The 26,001-nt window shown below is 44.7% G+C and overlaps 1 protein-coding gene across 1 annotated transcript in view; it reads right to left on the reverse strand.

The window, feature by feature from the left end:
* nphp4 (nephronophthisis 4) overlaps window positions 1-26,001 on the reverse strand; it is a 425,525-nt gene that overhangs the window by 14,117 nt on the left and 385,407 nt on the right. The window contains exons 21-26 of the mRNA XM_079525926.1: window positions 23,895-24,090; window positions 20,388-20,471; window positions 5,887-6,046; window positions 4,962-5,047; window positions 2,942-3,027; window positions 959-1,130 (exon numbers count right to left, since the gene is read on the reverse strand). Of these exons, the coding sequence (XP_079382052.1) occupies window positions 959-1,130; window positions 2,942-3,027; window positions 4,962-5,047; window positions 5,887-6,046; window positions 20,388-20,471; window positions 23,895-24,090 (784 nt within the window). The remainder of the gene's footprint in view (window positions 1-958; window positions 1,131-2,941; window positions 3,028-4,961; window positions 5,048-5,886; window positions 6,047-20,387; window positions 20,472-23,894; window positions 24,091-26,001) is intronic.

A 26,001-nucleotide genomic window follows, 5' to 3' on the forward strand; every position in this document is an offset into this window, starting at 1 on the left:
ACTGTAAATTGATTGATTGCAGCTGCAAACAGTTGTGAATAACTTGTTTCATCGGCTATATAGCCTATAGCCTATACACGTTTAGGTTGCTTATCTTATGCAATGAATATAATAAGAATAGATGAAGCATATGCATGGATCGAAATCGAATAGCCTGCAGGGAGTAGGGACCCAGGCAGCTAGGTTATATAAAAGTTTAGTCTACTACACTACTCGTAGTCCACGTGTGTGTGTGTGTGTGTGTGTGTGTGTGTGTCTTGCATCCATACAGTAGCGATCCAGATATCAAAATGATCGGAGCGCCCCATGCACCGTCCACTCCACTGCCTCCCCATCGTTGTTTTATTTTATTTTCCAACTGTTCAAAAGCGATATAATGCGAGTTCAATGCTTTCTAATTAAAAACCTTTTCCGCAAGTGTTTCCATACACTATTTGCGCATTTCCCTTTTTTCGAAAAAGCCTAAATCCGCAACCTCCAAGCGAAAAAGTGTTTTTGCGAAAAATGGAGACTTATTCGCATATTGATGTGTTTCCATCCAGGAGATTTTGCGCAAGAGCCTTAATGCGCAAAGAAACGGCTTTATGGAAACGCACCTAGTGTTAATGTTTTCAGCAGATTTTGATTTAGTCTTTTGAATAACACACAATTTAGTCCTATTTAGTCTTCTGAAATTGTTAGTCTAGTCTTAGTCGACTAAATATCAAAATCTTAGTCTTTTAGTCTTAGTCTTAATGCAATAAAGATAATTTTGCCAGAAAAGATTCAGTCTTAGTCTTTTGAATAACACACCATTTAGTCTTATTTATTTAGCCTATTTAGTCTTTGGAAATGATTTAGTCTTAGTCTAGTGACTCTAGTCTTAGTCGACTAAATATCAAAAACTAAACAAAATGAACACTGCTAACTAATTGATACAAGCCACAGCGAGAAGTGAAAAGGATATACTGTACTGTACCTCGATCTCCCGTGGGTGTGACGAGAAGCACTTGACCTTGCGCGCGGCCTGCCGCCCCCTCAGCACCAGCGACTGACAGCTGCGCTGGCCCGCCACGCAGCTCACGTCCACGCGCTCCAGGAAGTGCACGTATACCTGCCACACCTGGGCGGGCGCCGCCAGCCACTTATCACTATACGGAGGGACGAAGATTACAGAAATAAACAAGAATGACCCAGTCAGAAGTGCCAGGTGCAGAAAGCTCTCGTTCATGAACATATAATCAGTTAGTGTGCCGCAGCCTCTGCCTATCAGCTCATGGCTTCACGTTGCGGCGTTCAGAGTATGGCTTTTATGCCGTACTGTCCGTACAGACTATGGGTTTTATTGGTAAAGGCTCATTTATAGTCTGGATTTTCAGTGGTGAGGTGACCACCGAACTACAACATGGCGTCACGAGCCGCGGTGAAGAGCAAACTACCGTCACTGCCCCAGCCCTTCTCTCTGTTTTTACTCACCACCGCTCAACGTTATTTCAGCTCCGGTGGTCACCTCACCACCGGAGCGGTGGTCACCTCACCACCGGAGCGGTGGTCACCTCACCACCGAAAATCCAGACTATGAATGAGCCTTAAATATCCCATTGGCTTAGAGGCCTCTAGAATACGCATGGGTAAAGGCCTATTCATAGTCCAGTTCTCGGTGAAGAGGTGACCACCGAAAACTACAACATGACGTCACGTCGCGGTGGTCACGGCTCACACAACACATCTCTCTCGTTTTACTAAACACCGTTTCGGTGGTTTGTACTGGACTATGAATAGGCCTTAAGTCTCCCATTGGCTTAGAGGCAGCCTAGAGACAAGGCAGCCAGTCATGAAAAAGAGTCTACTATACGGTCGCTACTAGAGGTGGTAGTGACTGTAGGCCAGGATGCTTTTTAAGCACCTGGCAAAAACATCAGTAGGGACAATAACCCAGTGTGTTGCAAACCTCGAGCGGCGGCATATACCGTAGGCAACAGGGTAACTTAAGTACCTTAGCATGCTTAAGTAGAATTGTGAGGTATTTGTACTTTACTTGAGTATTTCCAATACTTTTACTTCTACTAATTGTACTTTTACTCCACTACAATTATTTGACAGCTTTAGGTACTACTAGACTGTGGACCGTTCCTCCAGGCAGGAAAGGCTGAAACAGCAAATTAGAAGACTGTGGCTTTGGCCGAAAAACAATAGCCATAAAAAAAGACATACTTTTACAGTACTGTATATCCACTCACTGTAAAAGTGTTCATCTAACTCAGATGGACACATTAACACAGTAGGGCACTAATTATATGTGAATCACAGATTATATTACTGCAATTCGGTCAAATTGCTATAATAATCGTCCATCATCAATCTGAAGCCTAGTGTGGTCATGTAAAAATGTCACAACTTTATGACTAGCCAATGGCAGCATCTGCAGCTACTGTAAAATGAAAGATGTCTGCTATTATAGTTACTTAAATGAAAATAGGCTTGTGGGAGGCCTGGCCGGCGGGCCGCCGAAGCCACATCGTCATTATGACTCAACCAAAGAGGAGTTCACAATGCAGCTACGCCCAAATGTGTGTGTGTGTGTGTCACAGTGTGTGTGTGTGTGTGTGTGTGTGTGTGTGTGTGTGTGTGTGTGTGTGTGTGTGTGTGTGTGTGTGTGTGTGTCTTTAACCTTCAATGTGTTGTCATGGCACCAGGCACAAACAAATCAGTCAGGGCACAAAATGTGGCCTCCCCATATATTTATGATATTGAACATCAGCAATCTCCATATATGAGCGTGAAAAATGACCGACAGCTACAGCCCAAATTGGTGTCCGTTACAGTAGAGATGTGAGATCATGTAGACTAATGACTTTTAAAGAATGCTAGTGCAATAGCACACTAGTAAATAGTGATTGATGTGTATGTTTATATAGTTTTAATTTTTCTTGCCTACATCACGTCTATTAATACTACTTACGTGTAAACCATGACGTAGAACATTTTGACTTGCGGGCTGGGACATCCTGGCACTTTCAAGTACACATCCTGGGGCTCTCCTGAAGCCTAGGGCACACAGACATACATTATTGGCAATGAATGTGAACATTTCTATATAAAAAAAGAAACACTTTCCTGGGCCCATTTTATCCAAGCATCACAGAATCACTTCTAGGAATTGTGCTGAAACGATATTCTTATTCCAGAGGAGTAGGACATGATATGAGAGGTGGAGTTAGGCCTCACTCAGACCTTTACTGCATTGCTGTATGCTTGTTGGATGAATGTTGTGTAGTGTCATGGCCGCCCCAATGCATTTCCAATGACACAACATTTGTGTTGTATGAGGGGGAGGGGCGCAGTCGAAACACAGCCGAAAGCCATACAACAGCTTGTAGTCCAAAATGTGGACTACAAACCATGTGACTTCCATTGGAAATGCATTGGGGCAGCCATGACACTACACAACATTCATCCAACAAGCATACAGCAATGCAGTAAAGGTCTGAGTGAGGCCTTACACTCTTCTTCCAGCCAGCAGTGGGAGTTCTCTTTTGAGAAACAACAATCGACTCCCGAAATTGTTAACCCATTAAGACATGAGGACACGATTCTACAAATGTCTTCTAAATCTAAACAGTTTTCTGAAAAACCTATGTTTCTATAATCAGTGGTGCTCAAACTATTTCATGTCAAGGACCCCAAATATTATATATATATCGTGGTATTTGGTCCACCGGACCCCCATCTGAAAATATGTTGTTTCAGGGACCTCCCAGAAGCAAAGATATGAGATATGAGAATATATTATTCAAAGAATTGCACACATTTTCATGATTTTTCAACAGCTAAAGTTTAGAATAATGGTTAACGTGTCTAGTAAAAGGACACAGGTGCGTGCTGGGGTCTAAGTGGCTTAAAGATGCAAGGATGTCTTCCCTGTGTGTATCTTTGCTTTAACAGTGTAAGCGGAAAGCTTCTCTGTCAAATGGGTGAATAGAAACAGACTGGACTCCAGATGCACCTCCGCATCACACTGACTGAATATTGAATCACGTCACTCAAATAAATGATTGCCTGAATGCCCCTCAACACACCCAGGAGATGTGCTGTGCTGAGGAGAATGTGGAACATCTGTGTAATCACTCTGAAGGTAATAGTATTAGTTACACCGACATTGAATTTGTTGTCGTGAAGCAGCTTTGGCAATAGAAAACAGCTAAACAAGAAGTCTTTACAAAAGATTGCCGTTTCCATTTAGCAAAGGAGACAGACGGGGAAGTGTTCGGGGATGAAGTCAATTCCTGCATTTTGAACGAGCCGTTACTGTGAAAGTACAGTTTGTGACAGACGAACAATCATGACATATAATATAACAATAATACCCAATGATCATTATTCAGGAGGAAATAAAGCCTGTGGCACTCCAATTGTGGCCAGCCACTCAAAAGTCTTCAAACCTTCCAATAAGGAAAGTTTGAGAACGTTTATTTTGTATATTGTAAAATCAATAAAAAAACTTTGATGACAAAAAAAAGAGAAAGTTTCAATCACTCTGAAAAGTGATCCAAAGGATCTCGTACGCTATTAGAACTCTATGGAGACCATTTTCTTTCCCCCGGGGCTAAAACCGGATGTGACATTTATGGGCTTTCTATCTCTGTGTGTACAGTATTTCTCCTGATGTGCATCACAAGAAAGTTATACTTTTTATAAAAACATTATGTTAATATAGCATTTCTTTCTCTGAGGGGATCTATCAAATTAATAATATTCTGCAAGTTGCAAGAGCAAGTTCTTATGTTCCAGTCAATACCCCTGTAATGTTTTTTAATTTTTTTAATCTCATTCAATAGAAAACTAATGCAGGTTTCCTTCAAAATAACTCTTGGTTCAGTAATTCAGTGCTTGCTCATTTATCGCTTGGGGGAATTTAATAAACGAGTACAGTAAGAAGTTGAACCCCTCTCTCCCCCTCATATTTAATTGAATTCTCTCACCAACATCTTTGTCTGGCAGATGACATTGGGGTCACTGCAGCGCACGGAGAGGTGACGCCCGCCGCCTGGCTCCGAGACAGGTGTGTCTGCGTCACAACGAGTGAGAGGAGGAGGAGGAGGAGGAGGAGGAAGAGGAAGAGGAAGAGGAAGAAGAAGAGGAGGAGGAAGTTAGCACAACATCTGATGAACCAAACGTAATACTTCATTGTACGACAGTGTTGATTGGTCAAAATTGTACTTAAGTAAGAGTATCAATACTCGGTTACGTACAAATATTACTTAAGTACAGAAGTACAGAAGTAACTGCATCAGAATATACTTAAACATACTTAAATCGTTTGAAAATAGCCGACCTACAAGCTTCTTGTGAGCTTGTAGATCTGCCATGTTCAAAAAGCCGAAATATATGTGTGTGTGTGTGTGTGTGTGTGTGTGTGTGTGTGTGTGTGTGTGCGCGCGTGCACGTGCGTGCACCTGCGTGCGTGCGTGCGTGCGTGCGTGCGTGTGTGTGTATATATATTGCTGAAGTGGTTAGTGTGTTTTGTAATACTAATCAGAATCTACAAAGTAACTTGTAACTAAACTTGTCAAATAATTGTAGTGGAGTAAAAGCACAATATTTGACTCTGAGATGTAGTGGCGTACAAGTAAAAGTATTGGAAATTGGAAATACTCAGTACAAATACCTCAAACTTGTACTAAAGTACAGTAGGCCTACTTAAGTAAATGTACTTAGTTACTTTACACCACTGCCCCCCCACACACGCATGCACACGCACGCATGCGCGCGCACACGGACGCGCACACACGCACACACTAACATCCGTATAGCAGGCCCAGACAGACACAGTCAGGTGGGTGGTGGTGGTGGAGGCAGGGAGGGAGGGAGCCATGTTTGCTGCGTAACGGGGTTAATTGGAGTCACCTGGCGGGCTGTGGTGCCACGGCGGCAGGCGGATGGCCTTCTTTAGGAAGCAGCGCTCGGGGTGGTAGAGGCGGAACGACTGGTCGATGACGTGCGGCGTGGGCTCCACGGTCACCTGGCACACGGCCAGGGGCCTGCCGTCCTCGGCCCAAAACGTCACCTGCGGGGGAGGGAGGGAGGGAGGGAGGGAGGGAGGGAGGGAGGCAGTGGTGGGAAAAAAGCAAGCTCAATTGTTTTACTTAACACTTACAGTATGATTCTGCCAGAGTTCCTCGGAATAAAGGCGCCCAGCAGATGAGGCAGATTTTCCCCCCAAAACCGAGAGGTATAATGTTCCATTACTAACTACCTCGCGCTGTCAAGTCTGATCTCTCTTTAGAAGCGTTAATATTCCAAACGAGATGCTTGGTTAAGTCAGAAATTAGGTCAGAACATCAGCGTTCTGATCAAAACCATGGAGAGCGCTGTGGATTCAGAGATAATAGCAAGATTTGTCTGCCTGTAAACAAGGAGTGTTTCATGGTGTTATTATTTTACTAGTACTTGTTGGTGTTTTATTGTATTTGTATATGTATTGTATTGTCCTATATGCATTGACCTGAGCAAAACAATTTTTCCCTCTAATCAAATGTAATCTAAACATGTCCGGGAGCTCAGAGCAAGGCGTTGCCTGCAACGGGATCTGTCAAAAAACAGATTACGGCGATCCCGTTTTACATGATTAAAAAGGACCAAAAGACGTGTATACACGTCTAAGGCACATCCCGGGTTTTATTAGAGAAGACGTGTATACACGTTTTCAGCGTCGTAAGTGTTAAGTGAAAGTATCAATGCTGCAATGTAGAACTATACTCCGTCGCAAGTGAAAGTACCGGAATTAAAAATGTACTTGAGTAAAAGAAGTACAAAAGTATTATCATTATTATACTGTACATCACATGGCCTCACTGAAAACATGACACCAGCAACTATAGGCAGGCTTGGTGGCTAGCAGGTTAGGCTAGTCGTTAAGATGGCACATTTGGGTTCGTGCTAGAGCTAGATATGATAATATAAAAATATTATTTTCTATCGAATATCTTAGTTTCAATGCAATTGACGAGTTTTTTTTAGGGTAACTGTTGCACAAGCGCATATATCCCACTCGACTCCCACTCCCTCGGTCTCCTCCCGGTCACAATTAAGCCCCCTCTGTACTCACTGAGTGCGGACTGTCTGTCCGCTGCTCCCACCCACTCTGTCCCTGCTATCACATGCTCTGAGTCCGGACATACATATATGCTGACATCCACGGATAGGCTGAATGACCAGCAGTTTTTATCCTTTAGATTAAAAAAAATAAACAAACTACTTCACATGAACAATATTAGTGTAACTAAAATATTTGGTGGGATATATATATAATCATGTTCGTGACTGCGCCAGCCAGAGCACTTCTCCCGTAAATCTCCCCGGTTTGAGGTGTTTGTGGCTTTGCCAGACACATAACGTGGATTCACTCACGCCTACTCCCCCGCTATGATGTAACGGGGAAGGAAGCGAGAGCGAATCCACGTTATCAGTATAAAGGCAGGCTATCATAACAGCCAAACAAATTGTGAAGGCTAGCAGAGCCATTTGTACGTCTACTATGAGCAGATCTGCCGCAGTTGTAGTGTGTGGTGTGTGTTTGGGAGAAGCTTGATGTGTGCTTCACCGTATGACTGTGCTGTTGTGCATCGAAAATAGCAGACATACTGTACAAGCTCACAACATGGTGCCTTTGCGACGTATTGTGAGCTTGTAGATTTGATATATTCAACGCACAACACCATCGTACGACGAATATGGTTATAGAATAGGCTGATCGCTATCAGCGGCAGAGGCAGCAGCAGCAGCCACCATACACCAGCGCGTTCCACCAGCCAGTCAAACTTTGGCTCGAGACTAGCCTATGATTTAGACTCTCGTAGATGTATTTAATCGATTCTGACATTTCAGAATCGATAAAATAACACCTACGAGAGTCTAAATCTTCGACTAGCTCGAGACGACCAGACATGAGAAATGCGCCAGCCGCTGTATTTCTCCCGTAAATCACCCCGGTTTGAGGTGAGAATACTGTCTCAGCCCACCAGGACACCCACAGCGTATATCATAAATTCAATGAATAAGCATAAACAAACTATTTCACACGGACATTGTTGGTAAAACTAAGACATTTGAGGGGAAATATACATTCTATATGCACGCATTTAGAAATTAAAGGCATTTCCATGTAAAGTCACTTCCTTGTGTAGTGGTGCGAGGCTGAGCAAGCCGAGGGGAGACAGAGAAGACACGGGAGAAATGTGTATCTGCTTGCTGCGTGACGTCAGTATCAATCAATATTAACTAATTAAATAGCCGTATTACCCCCTTTTTGCGTGACATTCTCTCTTTAACCGGCAACGCATGTCGGGAGCCACGGGTGAGTCTATATGGCCATGCATGAGTCTTAACCAGCAACGCATGTCGGGAGCCAAGGGTGAGTCTTAACTGGCAATGCATGTCCGGAGCCACACATGTGTCTTAACCGGCCACACGTGTCTTAACCGGCAATGCATGTCCGGAGCCACGCATGTGTCTAACCCGGCAATGCATGTCCGGAGCGACGCATGTGTCTTAACCGGCAATGCATGTCGGAACCACAGGTGAGTCTATAACCAGCAATGCATGTGTCTGACTGTCAGTATGTCGGACCAACCTACAGTATGCGGCCCCTATTTCTGGACCGTGACACTGCCATACAACAGAGCATAAATCAGGTCTTTCAAGGACACCCTGTATTTTCCTCAGTTGTTTTCCACAGATGATGGACAGACTAACTTGGACTGGTTTGATGAAAACAGAACCACACCTGGCAGAGCACCGGGCTAAAAGGGAAACGGAACAGACAGGGTAATATCCTCCCTTCTCTGAAGAAGATATATCTTCTTCAGATATAGTATGAGAATTAGAGTTGGAAAACTTTCGACTGTGTCAGCACGATTTGCCTTTTTTCAAACTAACGGGGTTCGTATTCCCTTCATGTTAGACCTGCGCTGACTGAGCCAACATCTTGGTTAATGATCACCATTTGTCAGACAGTCAGGAAGATGACAGCTGCGTTCTTAAACATAGGCCAACTCCGCTAATGAAATGAAGCGATATCGCCATGGTGCCATTTCCTTTCTCAGGTGCCTTCATTCGTCTCTACGCACTTATTAAATACAGGTCTAAATATAGGTGAGAACGCCGCCTTTCAGTAGTGGAGTTCTATTTAAAGATTCATCAGAGAATGTGCTAGAATGCTGGTTTGGTATAAAGCTACGCTTGCCTTCGTCTCTGATCCCGCTCCCTTCCATTGAAGCCCCCAGACCCCATATATATACTATAGGAGTATAGGATACACTTTGAAGTGTACTGCATTAAAACAGCCCTCAGGATCTGTGGAATGAACGCAAATGCATGCATATATAAACACACACACAGTGTGTGTGTATATAAATAGTAAATACATATATAGCCTATACACGAATTACATCCTTACATATGCTAGCCTCTGCACGTGCGCGCGCGCGCACACACACACACACACACACACACACACACACACACACACACACACACACACACACACACACACACACACACACACACACACACACACACACACACACACACACACACACAAAATGCTAGCCACATCACATCATACACTTCTCTTCCCTTCAGCAGAAGACCAGGATTCCAATTGAGCAATAGCAAAAAATAATTCAGAATTTCAATTCAAATTATAGCACAAATAGCTGATCTACAAGGTGAAAACGGGTCGCAGTGCGACGCGTTTTGAGCTTGTAGATCGGCTATAAATATGCAATGTGGCCCTCTGGAGTGAGTGTGGTAATATAGTGGCCCTCTGGAGTGAGTGTGGTAATATAGTGGCCCCCTGGAGTGAGTGTGGTAATATAGTGGTCCTCTGGAGTGAGTGTGGTAATATAGTGGCCCCCTGGAGTGAGTGTGGTAATATAGTGGCCCCCTGTCTGGAGTGAGTGTGGTAATATAGTGGCCCTCTGTCTAGAGTGAGTGTGGTAATATAGTGGCCCCCTGGAGTGAGTGTGGTAATATAGTGGCCCTCTGGAGTGAGCGTGGTAATATAGTGGCCCTCTGGAGTGAGCGTGGTAATATAGTGGCCCTCTAGTGAGTGTGGTAATATAGTGGCCCTCTGGAGTGAGTGTGGTAATATAGTGGCCCTCTGGAGTGAGTGTGGTAATATAGTGGCCCTATGGAGTGAGTGTGGTAATATAGAGGCCACCTGGAGTGAGTGTGGTAATATAGTGGCCCTCTGGAGTGAGTGTGGTAATATAGTGGCCCTCTGGAGTGAGTGTGGTAATATAGTGGCCCTCTGGAGTCAGTGTGGTAATATAGCGGCCCTCTGGAGTGAGTGTGGTAATATAGTGGCCCCCTGGAGTGAGTGTGGTAATATAGTGGCCCTCTGGAGTGAGTGTGGTAATATAGTGGCCCTCTGGAGTCAGTGTGGTAATATAGCGGCCCTCTGGAGTCAGTGTGGTAATATAGCGGCCCTCTGGAGTGAGTGTGGTAATATAGTGGCCCTCTGGAGTGAGTGTGGTAATATAGTGGCCCTCATGTTAGGAGTGAGTGTGGTAATATAGTGGCCCTCTGGAGTGAGTGTGGTAATATAGTGGCCCTCTGGAGTGAGTGTGGTAATATAGTGGCCCCCTGGAGTGAGTGTGGTAATAGTGGCCCTCTGGAGTGAATGTGGTAATATAGTGGACCTCTGGAGTGAGTGTCGTAATATAGTGGCCCTCTGGAGTGAGTGTGGTAATAAAGTGGCCCTCTGGAGTGAGTGTGGTAATATAGTGGCCCTCTGGAGTGAGTGTGGTAATAAAGTGGCCCTCTGTCTGGAGTGAGTGTGGTAATAAAGTGGCCCTCTGGAGTGAGTGTGGTAATAAAGTGGCCCTCTGTCTGGAGTGAGTGTGGTAATAAAGTGGCCCTCTGGAGTGAGTGTGGTAATAAAGTGGCCCTCTGGAGTGAGTGTGGTAATAAAGTGGCCCTCTGTCTGGAGTGAGTGTGGTAATATAGTGGCCCTCTGGAGTGAGTGTGGTAATATAGTGGCCCTCTGGAGTGAGTGTGGTAATATAGTGGCCCTCTGTCTGGAGTGAGTGTGGTAATAAAGTGGCCCCCTGGAGTGAGTGTGGTAATATAGTGGCCCTCTGGAGTGAGTGTGGTAATATAGTGGCCCTCTGGAGTGAGTGTGGTAATATAGTGGCCCTCTGTCTGGAGTGAGTGTGGTAATAAAGTGCCCCCCTGGAGTGAGTGTGGTAATAAAGTGGCCCTCTGTCTGGAGTGAGTGTGGTAATAAAGTGGCCCCCTGGAGTGAGTGTGGTAATAAAGTGTCCCTCTGTCTGGAGTGAGTGTGGTAATAAAGTGGCCCTATGGCTGGAGTAAGTGTGGTAATATAGTAATAATAATATAGTGTAAATAACGTTGCCCACCCTGCACTATGTATGCAGCGATACACTGTAATATAGGCTATGGTCATTGGTCACGATAGCCATATTACAGTACATCGTTGAATACTTTAAAATTCCACCTCACAACCCTCAAACCCCAGGTAAAAAATAACATGTCCAGATCCATGTGAGGCCGTGCAGGCCTCACGTGGGGCCAGATGTACAGGCCAGATGTACAGGCCGTTTGGCGTTGCGAAGCGGCCTGTACATCTGGCCCTGGACGGAGCAGCGTGCCTGACTGACAGGCACGGACTGACAGGCACATCCATCGCTGGCTCACTGACAGCAGGGCTATTGGGGCCTGTCAGTTTTAGAGGTTTCATCTATTTGATCCCGACATGACCTCTGGATGGGAGCGGCTCAGAGCCACAGTGCCAAGAGACGTGCACACACGCACACTCATGGTGCACGCACGCGCGCACATACACCAGTGATGGAAAACGTACTCAATTGTTTTACTTAATTCAAAGTATCAATACTGCACTGTAGAAGTACTCCGTTACGAGTAAAGTCTGGAATTCAAAATGTACTTGAGTGAAAGTACAAAAGTATTGGCATCAAAATGTACTTAAAGTACTAAAAGTAGAAAGTACTCACTATGCAGAATGTCCAATTTCAAGTTTTCAAATGTATACAAATCCTTTGAAAATAGCTGATCTACAAGCTTGTACATCGGCTATTTGGCCGAAATGTGTATAGGGCAGTGTAAAGTAGGCCTACTGACATTTTTACATTATACTTATACCTCAAAATTGTACTTAAGTAATGTACTTAGTTACTTTCCACCACTGACGCACGCGCACACAGCTACATACTGTAGGTAGTGAAGTATTTAGACACACACACACACACGCACGCACACGCACGCACACGCACGCACACGCACACGCACACACACACACACACACACACACACACACACACACACACACACACACACACACACACAGCTGGGCGGATTGGCCAAGCATTGCATCAGCTATACCGCATGCAACAGGAAGAGCGCTCCGGGGTGCTCAGCCCAATACCAACGGCAGGATTATGGCAACGCAGGTTTACATGGCGGGATTGTTGAGAGAGGGAATCTGATATTGAGCTCTGGATGTTTCGATGGCTAATAGAACGGCTGTGCAGATAAGAGGATGAGGATGATGCTAGGATTGGATCCTGTGAGTGGAATAAAAGTCGATTGCATTCATAAATCCACAGTATCCACTGTAGGTTTGACTGCACAGTACATATTTACTCACACTACTGGGGATACATTGTACAAATACACTTTGACTAGACTACATTTCTTTATTTATTCATGTAGCTGTTAATACCTCATGCACCATGGATCCGTTTTTGAACCCATTTTGACCTGAGATCAGATTCTAAAAATGTCTTCTACATCCTGACAGTTTTCTGAAAAAGCTATGTTTCTATGTCAGTCGTTCTTCGATTTTTCAAAAATAGCAGACCTACAAGCTCATAGCGCGCCACCGAGTGGCGCGCTATGAGCTTGTAGATCTGCTATTTTTCAATAGCTAAAGCATAACATAATGCTAACACCAAAAGGGGTTCCCGCCCAAGATGGGTTAATCTCCAATAGCTTTGTTTTCTCCGTTCACTTGTTTCTTCTCATAATCTGTTGAACAGGGGCCATGTTGGCTTGTGGTGGACATTGTTTGTCAACATTCCATTTTTGCCACGGACATACAAAATGAGACAATAATATTACCAGAACACATAAATAGACAGCCCTGACTGACCATAACAGGTCTGTAACTCTGAGAGTGTTCACCAAATGGACCCATAAGGGTCCATTTGGTTCCATTTGAACACTCTCAGAGAGTTAAGGGGGTCTTTGCAAATAAAACATTTGAGAACCACTAAGTACTAGTTGGACTCTAAATGTGCCTAGAGTCGTCGTAGTAAATAAGTGTCATACTAGTGTACATTCTGAAGAACACCTGGAGACTTGACATTCAGTAAGTGGGTGTTAGGATCAAAATGAGAACATTATAATGGCATGTAAAACATTGGCACGGACAAAGACCAAGTCTTTGCCACGGACACATTTGTCCGTGTATATACGGACATGGTAACCCTGTGGTGGGTCGTGGTGACCCCTGCTGTTGAAGCTCTCTCTACCCGACTACACTCTCCCATCTGTATATACGGACATGGTGGTGACCCCTGCTGTTGAAGCTCTCTCTACCCGACTACACTCTCCCATCTGTATATACGGACATGGTGGTGACCCCTGCTGTTGAAGCTCTCTCTACCCGACTACACTCTCCCATCTGTATATACGGACATGGTGGTGACCCCTGCTGTTGAAGCTCTCTCTACCCGACTACACTCTCCCATCTGTATATACGGACATGGTGGTGACCCCTGCTGTTGAAGCTCTCTCTACCCGACTACACTCTCCCATCTGTATATACGGACATGGTGGTGACCCCTGCTGTTGAAGCTCTCTCTACCCGACTACACTCTCCCATCTGTATCTACGGACATGGTGGTGACCCCTGCTGTTGAAGCTCTCTCTACCCGACTACACTCTCCCATCTGTATATACGGACATGGTGGTGACCCCTGCTGTTGAAGCTCTCTCTACCCGACTACACTCTCCCATCTGTATATACGGACATGGTGGTGACCCCTGCTGTTGAAGCTCTCTCTACCCGACCTCACTCTCCCATCTGTATCTACGGACATGGTGGTGACCCCTGCTGTTGAAGCTCTCTCTACCCGACCTCACTCTCCCATCTGTATCTACGGACATGTTGGTGACCCCTGCTGTTGAAGCTCTCTCTACCCGACTACACTCTCCCATCTGTATCTACAGACATGGTGGTGACCCCTGTTGTTGAAGCTCTCTCTACCCGACTACACTCTCCCATCTGTATATACGGACACGGTGGTGACCCCTGCTGTTGAAGCTCTCTCTACCCGACCTCACTCTCCCATCTGTATCTGCTCTGTGTTTCACACTGCTCCGCTGCTGCTGCTATGACAACTGAATATCCCTCGCCGCGTGGGATCAATAAAGGTCTACTATCTGTCTGTCTATCTAAAGAGCATTGTTGAGACTGAGCTGGCCTTGTGTCGACACACGAGGAGCTGCAGAACATCAATTATTTTGTCCCGTGTCTTGAAAAGATGAGGACACGTCATGCCATCGTCTGCTGCTCTCCGCGAGAACGAACGCTCACAATGATGTTCCTCCCGCCTCTCTGCTTCTGGGTTGCGAATAATGAACGGATGATCGAGTGCACGAAATGGACAGAAGGAAAAAAAAAGGAATTGCTTCAGAGTAATTAATGCATGCTTCATTTAAAGCAGATTAGCCAGATGCACTCTGCTGTCCTCCAGTCGGAGCCAGTTTAAAATGTTAAGCTCAACATTTGCCAGTTGGAGTAGCAGCAGACAAACATTGTTCGCCAAGATAAAAGTAACATTCAGCACATAATGTGTGCTCTGCAAACTTGTCTAACGAGTGCAACTTTTATTCAGTGGTGGAAAAAGTATACTCACATGTTTTTACTTTGAGTTTTTACTAAAAGTATCAATACTTCACTGTAGAAGTACTCTGTTACGAGTAAAAGTCCGGAATTCAGAATTTACTTGAGTAGAAGTACAAAAGTATTGGTATCAAAATGTACTGGAAAGTAGGAAGTACTCATCATGCAGAATGTCCAATTGCATGTTTTCAAATGTGTAAAAATCTTTTGAAAATAGCAGATGCGACGCATTGTGAGCTTGTACTGTAGATTATTGATTGATTGATTGATTGAAGAATTTATTAACAGTTTGCAGAATTACAGTACATTTCAAGCACAAACTCAATACAAAGGCTGTTAACTGTGAGTGGACGACCCAATTAAGCATTACACTTGTTTCCAACAGGGTCCACCATGTTCAAATCATCAAAACATTTAGAGACGTACAAATAGACACTTCTATAGACAGAACAGGAATTCATCAAAAAAGAATTCATCAAAAAGGAGGTAAAAAGGGAAAAGAAATATATACAGTGAGGGGAAAAAAGGGGGGGGCGGGGGGGGGGGGGATTCAGATTTTACGGGGGCCAGTTTCGAATTGCAGCCATCCGTAGGTGCCCTTTGAGAGCGGTTTTGAAGGAGTCAAGGGATTCGCATGTCTTAATGACAGTTGGTAGGGCGTTCCACATTTTGGTGGCATAGGAGCGAAAAGAATTTAGTCCCTTGTTTGTGCCGAATCTGGGTTGTACATGGTTCGTTGCACTCCCTCTGGTGTTGTGGGTGTGGACTTCGTTAACATTAAGGAAGTATCTAGACAGGTACATGGGTATCTTGGTGGTGTATCGAATCTTGTGGACCAGACCCATTGCAAGATGCTGTACTCTGTCGTCGACCCTAAGCCATTCCAGCCTGTCGAAGTGGGCAGGGGTGAGGTGGGTTCGGGGGGCTAGATCAAGTAGGAGCCTGACCAGTTTGTTTTGGGAAGTCTGGAGCCTGGTTTTAAGGGCCTTTGAGGTGCTGTGGTACCAGGAGGTGCATGCATAGTCAAAGAAACCCTGTACAAGGGCTCCTGTTAAGGTCTTCAAGGTGTTTTTGTTGACCAGTGAGGAGATCCTGTAGAGGAATCTTGTTCTATGGTTGACTTTTTTGATTACGTTGGTGGCCATTTTATCACCGGAAAGATTAGCCTCCAGGATGGAACCTAGGTAGATAATTTCATCTTTACGTGTGATAACATTGTCACCCACTCTAACCAAGAAGCCATTTGCCTTGCTGAGATTACTAATAGAGCCAAAGAGAATGGATTCAGTTTTTCCCAGGTGTAAAGATAGTTTGTTATCAGCGAGCCAGGTGCAGATTCTACCGAGTTCAGAGCTGAGGGCATTTTCAACCTGCAGTTTGTCCCTGTCCGAGACCAGCAGTGCTGAGTCATCTGCGAACAGGAACAAGTTGCAGTCACAGGCTGAAGTCATGTCGTTTACATATATTAGGAACAGTAGAGGCCCTAGTATGCTTCCTTGTGGAACGCCACAGCTCACTGGGAGGGGGGGGGACAGTGTTCCGTTCACTTCCACCATCTGTTCTCTCCCCTCCAGGTAGGATTGCATCCAGCTCACTGATGTGCTATCGAAACCAATTGCTTTTAGCTTGTTAACCAGTATGGAGTGGTTCACGGTGTCAAAAGCCTTTTGGAGGTCCAGCATGACCATGCCGCAGTATTTGCCAGCGTCCACCTCTTGTTTGATGTGGTCGCTCAAATAGAGGAGGCATGTGTCAGTGGAGTGGGATGTTCTGAAGCCAGATTGGAACTCGTACAATAATTTATTAGTGGCAAGATACTTTTCAACCTGTTCATAGACTATTTTTTCCATCACTTTCGAGATGGAACTAAGAATAGAAATAGGGCGGTAGTTGCCGGGGTCTAATTTACTCCCTTTCTTGTGCAAGGGGGTTACTTTGGCCAGTTTGAAATCTTGGGGGACCTGTCCCTGTTTGATGGAGAGGTTTACTATGTGGGTGATGATTGGAGCTATAGAGATGGCTGAGTCTCTGAGAAATTTGGAGGGAATGTTGTCATGGCCTGTGGCCTTGTGGGGTTGGAGGGCACTCAGTTTCTTAATTACCTCATCAGTTGTTACCATAACTAGTTTAAAATCGTCTTTACAAACACCTAGGTTTTTGTAGAAGGTTGTAATGTGCTCTACACCAAAGAGCCCAGAGTGGGAGGGCAGTTTGTTAACCAGAGTTGTTGATATGTTTGTAAAGAAGATATTCAAGTAGTTGGCCACATCAAGGTTGTCAGTGATGAGAGTGTTGTCAGATTTGATGTTTATGTTCGAAAATCTGGTTTTTAGTTTCTGACCATAGCTTAGTTGATTGTTTAGTAGCTTCCAGAGCTCATGAGGATTGTTTTTGTTTTCCTCAGCTTTATCATTAATGAAGTTACTTTTAGCTGATTTGGTCATGGCAGTTACACTGTTTCGTAGTTTGATTCGTTGTGTATTTAGGTTGTTCAAACGAGCTTGGCGAACACTGTCGAAGCGCTTGGCTAGCTTTGACTTGCATTTTAGAACTTCAGAGCATTTTTTGTCTCTGGCTTTCATTGCAGCCAGTATGTCCGGATTCATCCATGGTTCCGAGCGGGTTTTGCCCCTGGTGGTTCTCAAAGGAGCCATGTTGTTCAGTACTGATGTAAATTTGGTTTTGAAGCCAAGCCAAGCTTCTTCGACATGTGTGCATTTAAGCTCATCGGACCAATCCAGACTCTCCAATACTTGGTTAAAGACCCCACTAGAGTAGGTTTTGAGGTCCCTTGATATGACTGTTTTGTGGCAGCCGGTCTTAAGTTTTTGTATTTTGCGGGTACAGAATATCATAAAATGATCACTAAGCCCACATACAATAACCCCTTTCTTGGAGATTCTGGATTTGTCCGAGGACAGAATGAGATCAATGACAGTTTGAGTAGAATCACACACTCTAGTGGGTTGGGTAATTAGCTGACTGACACTATGTAGATCACAGAACTTACTGAATGACTTAAACACAGGTGCTTCCTTTCGTTGCATGTCTGTATTGTAGTCGCCAATCAGGATTTTCTCTACACATTCCTCCTCAACTAAGCACCCCTCAAGTATATCATAGAACCCATGTTGGTCAGGCGGTCTGTAGACGGTGCCCACTAATACTGATTTAGCTTTTTTGAAAATTAATTCAACCCACACAGTTTCAATTTCATCATGCTGTAAGTCAGTACGAGTAACATATTCAGTGTCTTTGTGAATATACATACACACGCCACCACCATGCCTGTTTCTGTCGTTTCTGATCAAAGAATAGTTCTCTATTTCAACTTCTGGGTCTTTGGTTGACTCATCAAGTTTGGTTTCAGAGAAGCTAATGATGTTCGCCTTACCGCATTGAAACATATGCCTGATTTCAGCCATTTTGGGTCCAAGGCTGTTGACATTCAGGTGAAAGATATGAAGTCCGTTGGCTCTGACTATGGTGCTTATCTCCTCCATGGCGAAATAGGGGAGCGGAGGGCCATTGTTGTCTGTAGAAGCCGCGGGTTGCCGTGGGGGGAGGGTGGGGGGTGCGTGGGGGTCGTCGTGGGGTGGCGGGAGTGGGGGATGGGGTCCCGAGGGCTCTGGTGGGGCCGATTGAGCCATGGTGTCGACCGGAGAAACAGCAGAAATAGCAGGTAAAGTATCACGGTGTCCGTCTCCAGCCTCGTTGTCCCCCTTGGTTGGATGTGGAGACTCTTCACGCCTGTAGATGGTGGTGTTGTCCGTGTCTTTTGCCTCGACTGCCGCCGATGTAAGATCTGCGTTGGGTCCCCAAGACGGCTCCGTGCCCGTACCTTGAGTTGGCTGTGTGGCCGTGACCGTCTCATGCGTTGTCCTTGCGATGGATCCCCAAGGCGGCTCCGTGCCCGTATCTTGAGTTGGCTGTGTGGCCGTGACCGTCTCATGCGTTGTCCTTGCGATGGATCCCCAAGGTGGCTCCGTGCCCGTATCTTGAGTTGGCTGTGTGGCCGCGACCGTCTCCTTTGTTGTCCTTGCGTCCGTGATCATCAGGCAAGTTTGTTTCTTCGCCTGAAGTCTAGTGATTACAGGACCAGGATTGGGTTGGATGTCTCCTGCCATTAACAAGAATATACAACAGAACAGGCGTCTGTCGATCTTGCCAAGTAGGGGTTTGTTTCTTTTTGCCGGATTGCAGGTTAACAGTGCGTGGATTCCAGCCGCGCCGTGTCCGAGATGTTTACCGGTCGATCCATTGTTGTTGTTGCCGAGGAGATAGAACGTGCTGTGTTCTTCGTTGTTTACGCTGGTGTTGTTCTCGTAATCAATTCTCCTCATATCCACGTGATGGTAGAACCAGGGTGAATTGGAGTAGAAATCCATAATCCACAGGAGTATGAAAAGAAAATGAGCGAGAAAATGCGCTTTTTTGTCAACATTCTGTGACTTGGCGCAGGAGCGAGACGAAACACGTCTGTCCATCTCAACGACCGGATTTTTTCCATTTCAAATGGCCGAAATGTATATAGGGCTGTAGTTGTGAATGTATGTTTTATAATAATAATCCAATCCATCTACAAAGTAACTAGTAAACACAAGTTTTCAAATAAATGCAGTGGAGTAAAAGTACAATAGAAGTAGAAGTAAAAGTACTGAAAATGTGACGTACTCAAGAATACCTCAAAATTGTACTTAAGTACAGTACACAAGTAAATGTACATAGTTACTTTACACCACTGCTTTGGTTTATATAGTTGACAATTCCCAGAGTTTGTACCGTATTTGTTTTATGAGCGTGCGTGCGTGCGTGCGCGCGTGCGTGCGCGCGTGCGTGCGTGCGGTGTGTCTTGATCGAAAGCGGTATTAGCTAAACAGCGACTGTAGGCGTCTCAAAAACAAAACCTCCAACGTGTGTTGAGCATTCGAAGTTTGCTTTGTTAATTAATACTGCTCAATATTCAAGAGACCCCAGCAAACAGATACGGATCACGATGCATACGCCTGCAGAAAACGGAAGTTTGGATGCAATTATTTTGGATTCTCTGCCTAAAAAACTAAACTTGGATGTGGTGCAGGTAGGTGTGGTTCAGTATAATGCAGTAATACTCTCCTCAGGCTGAAGGAGGGGCAAGAAAACACAAAGAACTCAATCAGGGAAATGATACTGTTCTTATTGTGTGCATGTGTGTGTGTGTGTGTGTGTGTGTGTGTGTGCGTGCGTGCGTGCGTGCGTGCGTGCGTGCGTGCGTGCGTGCGTGCGTGCGTGCGTGCGTGCGTGCGTGCGTGCGTGCGTGCGTGCGTGTGCAATCTTCAACCCAGATTCATAGCTTATCATAACTCCAGCCCTGGAGACAGACGGAATGGGATTTGTTTGCACAGAGACATTTGAGAGGAGATTATTGGACAAGAAAATATATAGAAAAGTGTGAGCTGAGGCAGAACTGCGTTACCTTGATGGACTTGGCCGGCATGATGTTGGACGGATGCCGCTTGGCCACCTGTGCACTTTCGCCCGCGGAGATGAAGCTCGGCCCCTGTGAGATTTCGATAAGAAACCGCATGGTTAGTGGAACTGATTATCTACCCCCAAAAAATAAATAAATAAATAACGATATTCATCTCCTGAACGTGGGCTAGATTTGTTCGTTTTTCTTGTCCGGGCGACGACTAGAAAGCACCCGAGAACGATAAGGAAAACATCAGCAGAATTCAGCATGCAACAAAACCAAGGGGGCGGAACAAAACCAAACACATTTGAATGAATGCGGTCATCCAGCAGAGATAAGGGCAAATAAAGCCTCTATAAATGACATTTATCATCAGTCCCTCTTTGTGTTTTTGCGGAACCACTGCCGGCACCAAATTAACCCATTTAGACCTGAGGATGATTCTACAAATGTGACCAGGTCTAGCAAAATGGTCCTCATCTCGCCTATAATGAAAAGGCAGAAAAACTAAAATAAACTTGATTTTTTTTTTGTTGTGATTTTCGTTTTTTTTCATACAAATGCCTTCAAATTCAGTTTTCTGAAAAACCCCATGTTTATGAGTCGTTCTCAAACATTTTCATGTCAAGGACCCCCAAGAATATATGTAATTGGCCGCCGACCCCCATCTGAAAATATGTTGTTTCCCCCAGAAGCAAAGATTTGAGTTAAAAACGTTCGCTCTGAAAGAATATATATATAAGATTTGCGCCACATTTTCATGATTTTTCAAAAATAGCAGACCTACAAGCTCGTAGCGCGACACTCGGTGGCGCGCTATGAGCTTGTAGATCTGCTATTTTTCAATAGCTAAAGTATAACACAATGCTTGAAACACCAAAAGGGGTTCCCGCCCAGAATGGGTTAACCCTGGGGTGCAGGGGTTGATATTGCATTTGCATGACTTGCCCTTGGAAAAAAAGATCAGCTGTGCTTATCCCCCTGCAGGCTTAGAGGGAATACCCTGCAAAGTAAAAAAATCATCCCAATGTTAATTTAACGCATTCTGGACGGGAAGGACTATGTTATACTTTAGCTGTTGAAAAATAGCAGATCCACAAGCTCATAGCGCAGCACCGACTGCCGTGCTATGAGCTTGTAGATCTGCTTTTTTTTTTAAACTGTGGGCTTTGAATAATTATAGATTCTTTCCCAGCGAACGTGTTTTAACTCAAAACATTGCTTCTGGAGGGGGGAAAGCTGTCATGATTTAGAAGACATTTAGGTCTGTAGAATCTGGTCTCAGTCCAAAATGGGTTAACTCTGAGTTCAATGAACACTGAGGAAGTGTGCTGCTGTCCTGCTCTATTGGGCACATTCAGCTGCACAGGAAATAATGACAGAAACAAGCCAACAGAATGCAGATATGGATGAGTGTAGAGATAACTGATGGCGTTCCACCGTACAGGCAGTCCACTGCACTACACTGCAGTCAGTAAGGCTTTCACTGGAGTCCGTTCTTTTGATTGATTGAACGGTATCCTTAAGAACCCGCCAGTTTATTACCGACTCGCTGCAGCGAAAATTCTTCATTAATGTCCTTATCGTTATGCTAACATGCTGTCTTCATCAGTGGCCGGTTAAAGCTCACCCGTGGCTCCCGACATGTGTGGCAGGTTAAAACTAACCTGTGGCCTCCTGTGTGGTTATAGGTTTAGGGTTGGGTTTTGGGCAGGGTGTTGGACTAATGCCTGTTGGACTGTTAGTACGTCGGACCAAACACATCAAAGCACCCGGGCGTTTCTCACTCTTTTGAAGTAGTTTGACATGTACAGTAGCCTACATGGGCCCTTAAAGGGGCATTCCACTCATTTACAACATTTTACTGTCATTAATATACCTTAGAGCTGTTGTGTGGAAATAATAAAAAAGTCCCCCCATTCTGTGTTTCCTAGAACTAGAGGTCTGAAAAAAATCATTAACATGGTGAAACACATCTTGATGATGTCATCAAGATGTGATTCACCATGTTAATGATTCTTTTCATAATTACAGTTCTAGGAAACACAGAATGGGGGGACTTTTTTATTATTTCCACACAACAGCTCTAAGGTATATTAATGACATAGTAAAATGTTGAAAATGGGTGGTTTTCCCCTTTAAGTATCCTGAAAACAAGGAATTCTGTGCAGATAATTTTTTTCTCTAAGTGTCAGATTTTGGGAGTGCTCGTTGTATATCACTCAACAGCCCTGCATGCGTACCACCCGTTTTGAATTTGCACATAAAGCATGAGGTTGCTTTACTAAAAACGAAGTAGCTCATAACAAAGTCTACAGTGGATATTTATGAAACAAAGATAGAAAGAGGATAATTCAAGCTTTTCGCACAGCTGCAATGTTGGTGAGTTTGACGTTGAATGAATGGGCTGTCAAGGGGAAGTTGCACCTAGTTAGCACCCTGCTGGCAAGATGGCCACGGTCTGCATAAGGTTTCTGTACTCTACCCTGAGCCATATGCCGCCCTAATGAATAGGTTGTTTTGGGAGGTCTGTAGTTTTAATTTTAGTACATCTGTGGTGCTAGAGCAGTGGTTTTCAACCTCTTTCACGTCAAGGCCCATTATGTATTCGGTATTTGAGCCACAGAGCACCATTAGCCTCTCAGGCCCACAACTAAATAATATATTTTGTTATGGTTGGATATGTTATGGTTGGTCCCACTGGGAGGAGACCCCGGGGCAGACCAAGGCGCAGTTGGAGGAAATACATCGACTCACTGGCCTTGGAACGTCTCGAAATCCCCCAGGAGGAAGTCACTAATGTTGCTCTGGAGAGGGAAGTCTGGAGCACTCTGGTTGAGCTGTTGCCCCCGCGACCCGACTACGGATAAGCGGTTGAAGATGGATGGATGGATGGATGGATGGTTGGATAAGATTTTGTCCACAAATCCATGCTGTATTGATGTTGGTACGATAGTAGCCTGGGGTCCACCTATGCTTTCTATGGCATGAGGCAGCTCCCGGCAGGATCTGCTCCCGGCAGGATCTGCTCCCGGCAGGATCTGCCGGAAGAATCTAGACACAGCTGCACGACATGAGAGAGAGGAGTGTGTGTGCGCGCGTCAATCTAACAAAGGTGCAGACGATCAGAAATCAGCAGAGAGTGATCGACGTCTGCGCTACTCTATGCCAAATTTAAGTGGACTCGGTCCCAGACTTTTTTTTCTCTCCCTGGAAATAAAGACGTCTGGGTTTCCGAGGCTAGTACGATAGCAGAGATAAGAGGCAAAACATTGATCAAAATTACAATTCATATCACATTTGACCTTGCAAGACTTCTGCAATCCACTGCAATCAGTAAGTTTCCTCATTAAGACATTCACCACACCATGTACCAAGTTCCAAAACTCAAACAAAAGAGTAAATTTGTACATTCCATGAATGGATTCTGAGTTCCTTGATTCACCCTATATCTGCTCCCATCAATGAGAGTGCATGTTTCAGGTGCACATACACACACACACACTGTACCTGAGGGGCCATGTTGTGGTCACACAGGAAGCTCTGGTACTTCAGGGGTATGTGGACACTCTCCTTGGGCCGCAGGTAGACACGGGGAGGCGCCGACTCATCCTCCTCCCCTACGTGGAACATGTCCTCCTCCAGTGGGGTAGTTGATCTGGTCAGCTCCTTGAAGTAGCGCCACTCCTCCGTGCTGGTGATCACACTGTGTGAAAAGATGGGGAAGGTTCCAATTCAGAATGGGCTATATATGCGCACACACCAGCCACCTTGGAAAGCTCCATTTTGACCTGAGATCAGATTCTAAAAATGTCTTCTACATCCTGACAGTTTTCTGAAAAAGCTATGTTTCTATGTCAGTGGTTCTTCGATTTTTCAAAAATAGCAGACCTACAAGCTCGTAGCGCGCCACTCGGTGGCGCGCTATGAGCTTGTAGATCTGCTATTTTTCAATAGCTAAAGCATAACATAATGCTAACACCAAAAGGGGTTCCCGCCCAAAATGGGTTAATGAAGGCTATCTGTTCCATTCTCGTTCCAACTCGTTCTCGTTCTCGTTCCAACAGAGTCAGGGTGCTTCTATTGTGCGTGTTGGCTCACTGGTTACACTGACTCTGTCCATTTGGTTCCATTTGTACACTCTCAGAGATATGGGGGTCCTTGAAATTAAGAAGTTTGAGAACCATTGTACACTGGAATGGAACAGAGGCTAAATTAGTATCATCGGCAACACCTGTGAAGGAAGTAGGAAGAGTTATTCTGTGTGCATAGATAGAGCCTATTAGAGTATGCACCACCCCTCGGTTGATCCAGCACATTGTTAATGTTGTTGTAAAACATTGTTAATGTTGTTGGAAAACATTGTTAATGTTGTTGGAAAATATATGTTGTTACAATTTACAATTACAATGTATAGAATTAAGCAGATACTCTTATCTAGAGTGATCCTTACAATAAGCAAGGTGCATGCACACATACTGTGCATCAAATGCAGAAACCGTGTAGTGTCTCAGTAAACTATGGGTAAACCAAGAAAATAACCTAGCATCACTCTAAACAACATACTATCAAAAATAATAAGCTGTACATTGAAACTATAGGATGCCAGGTAAACAATGTATACAGTACCTAGCACCCCACTACCAGAATCAGAATAGAGTCGATGTGGTGTCTGGTTGCTAGGGCCGAGCTTACCAGCACTCCACTTGCCTCCACACTTCCACACACTATCCATAAGTACTCTGCCAAGGTTCTAGGCTTATTATCCCGCCCTCAATGTCTTCACATATTGTACAGTTATTATAAAACGCATTATTCAGGCACATTTCAGCCACCTCTTTTGCCCATTAGGACCACTCTACGCAACGTCATCAAACAGCGACGCACACCTATGGTAACATCATTCTACAGGCCACACGTTTCTATGTTACACTTTTTTTCCCCCCTGTGGCGCTAGAGCGAGACCGTCCGCAGGCCGGTCTAGCTTCTAGTCTGTCTAACTAACATGCTACTTAACCTTTTCATATAGGTCTACTCTGCATGGTTGTCAAGAGTAGATAAAAGTGCGGAATCCGAAGGAGTGAGTCTGCAGAATGTTATCAAGCCCTACTAGGTAACATTAAGTTACATGCCATATCAGATATGTCTCCTTCCCTCACTCAGTCATGACATATCACTTAGACATGGTGCCCTCTGAAATAATATAAACGGCATATGTATGTTTTGGATTGGCTTGTAATAATGGTCAGCTGCTACCGTTCATTTTCAATCAGCATCATAATTCAGACTGACTGTTCCAGACTGAATGCACTAGGTTTGTGTGTATTTGCCCCTGTGATTTTAGGTTTATGTGACATTCTATTTGGTCCAAAATTGAGCAATTACGAAGCATAAAAGTCTAGGAATAAAGTGTGTTTTTAATAACCATGGAAACCCCGAAATGAGATGAATCAGCCGGTTTGCGTGCAGGCAAGGCTGACTGAAAGCCTCAGTCAAAATACTGAGAAACACATCAGGTCAAGATGTCTTCAAAATGAAAGGCTAGGTTATGCTGTCATGCCATGTCAAATATGATGAATTCAATGTAAGAAATGCTGGATTAAATATGTGTTTATTT

Source organism: Electrona antarctica, assembly GCF_951216825.1.
Source record: "Electrona antarctica genome assembly, chromosome: 2".
Taxonomy (NCBI): Eukaryota; Metazoa; Chordata; class Actinopteri; order Myctophiformes; family Myctophidae; genus Electrona; species Electrona antarctica.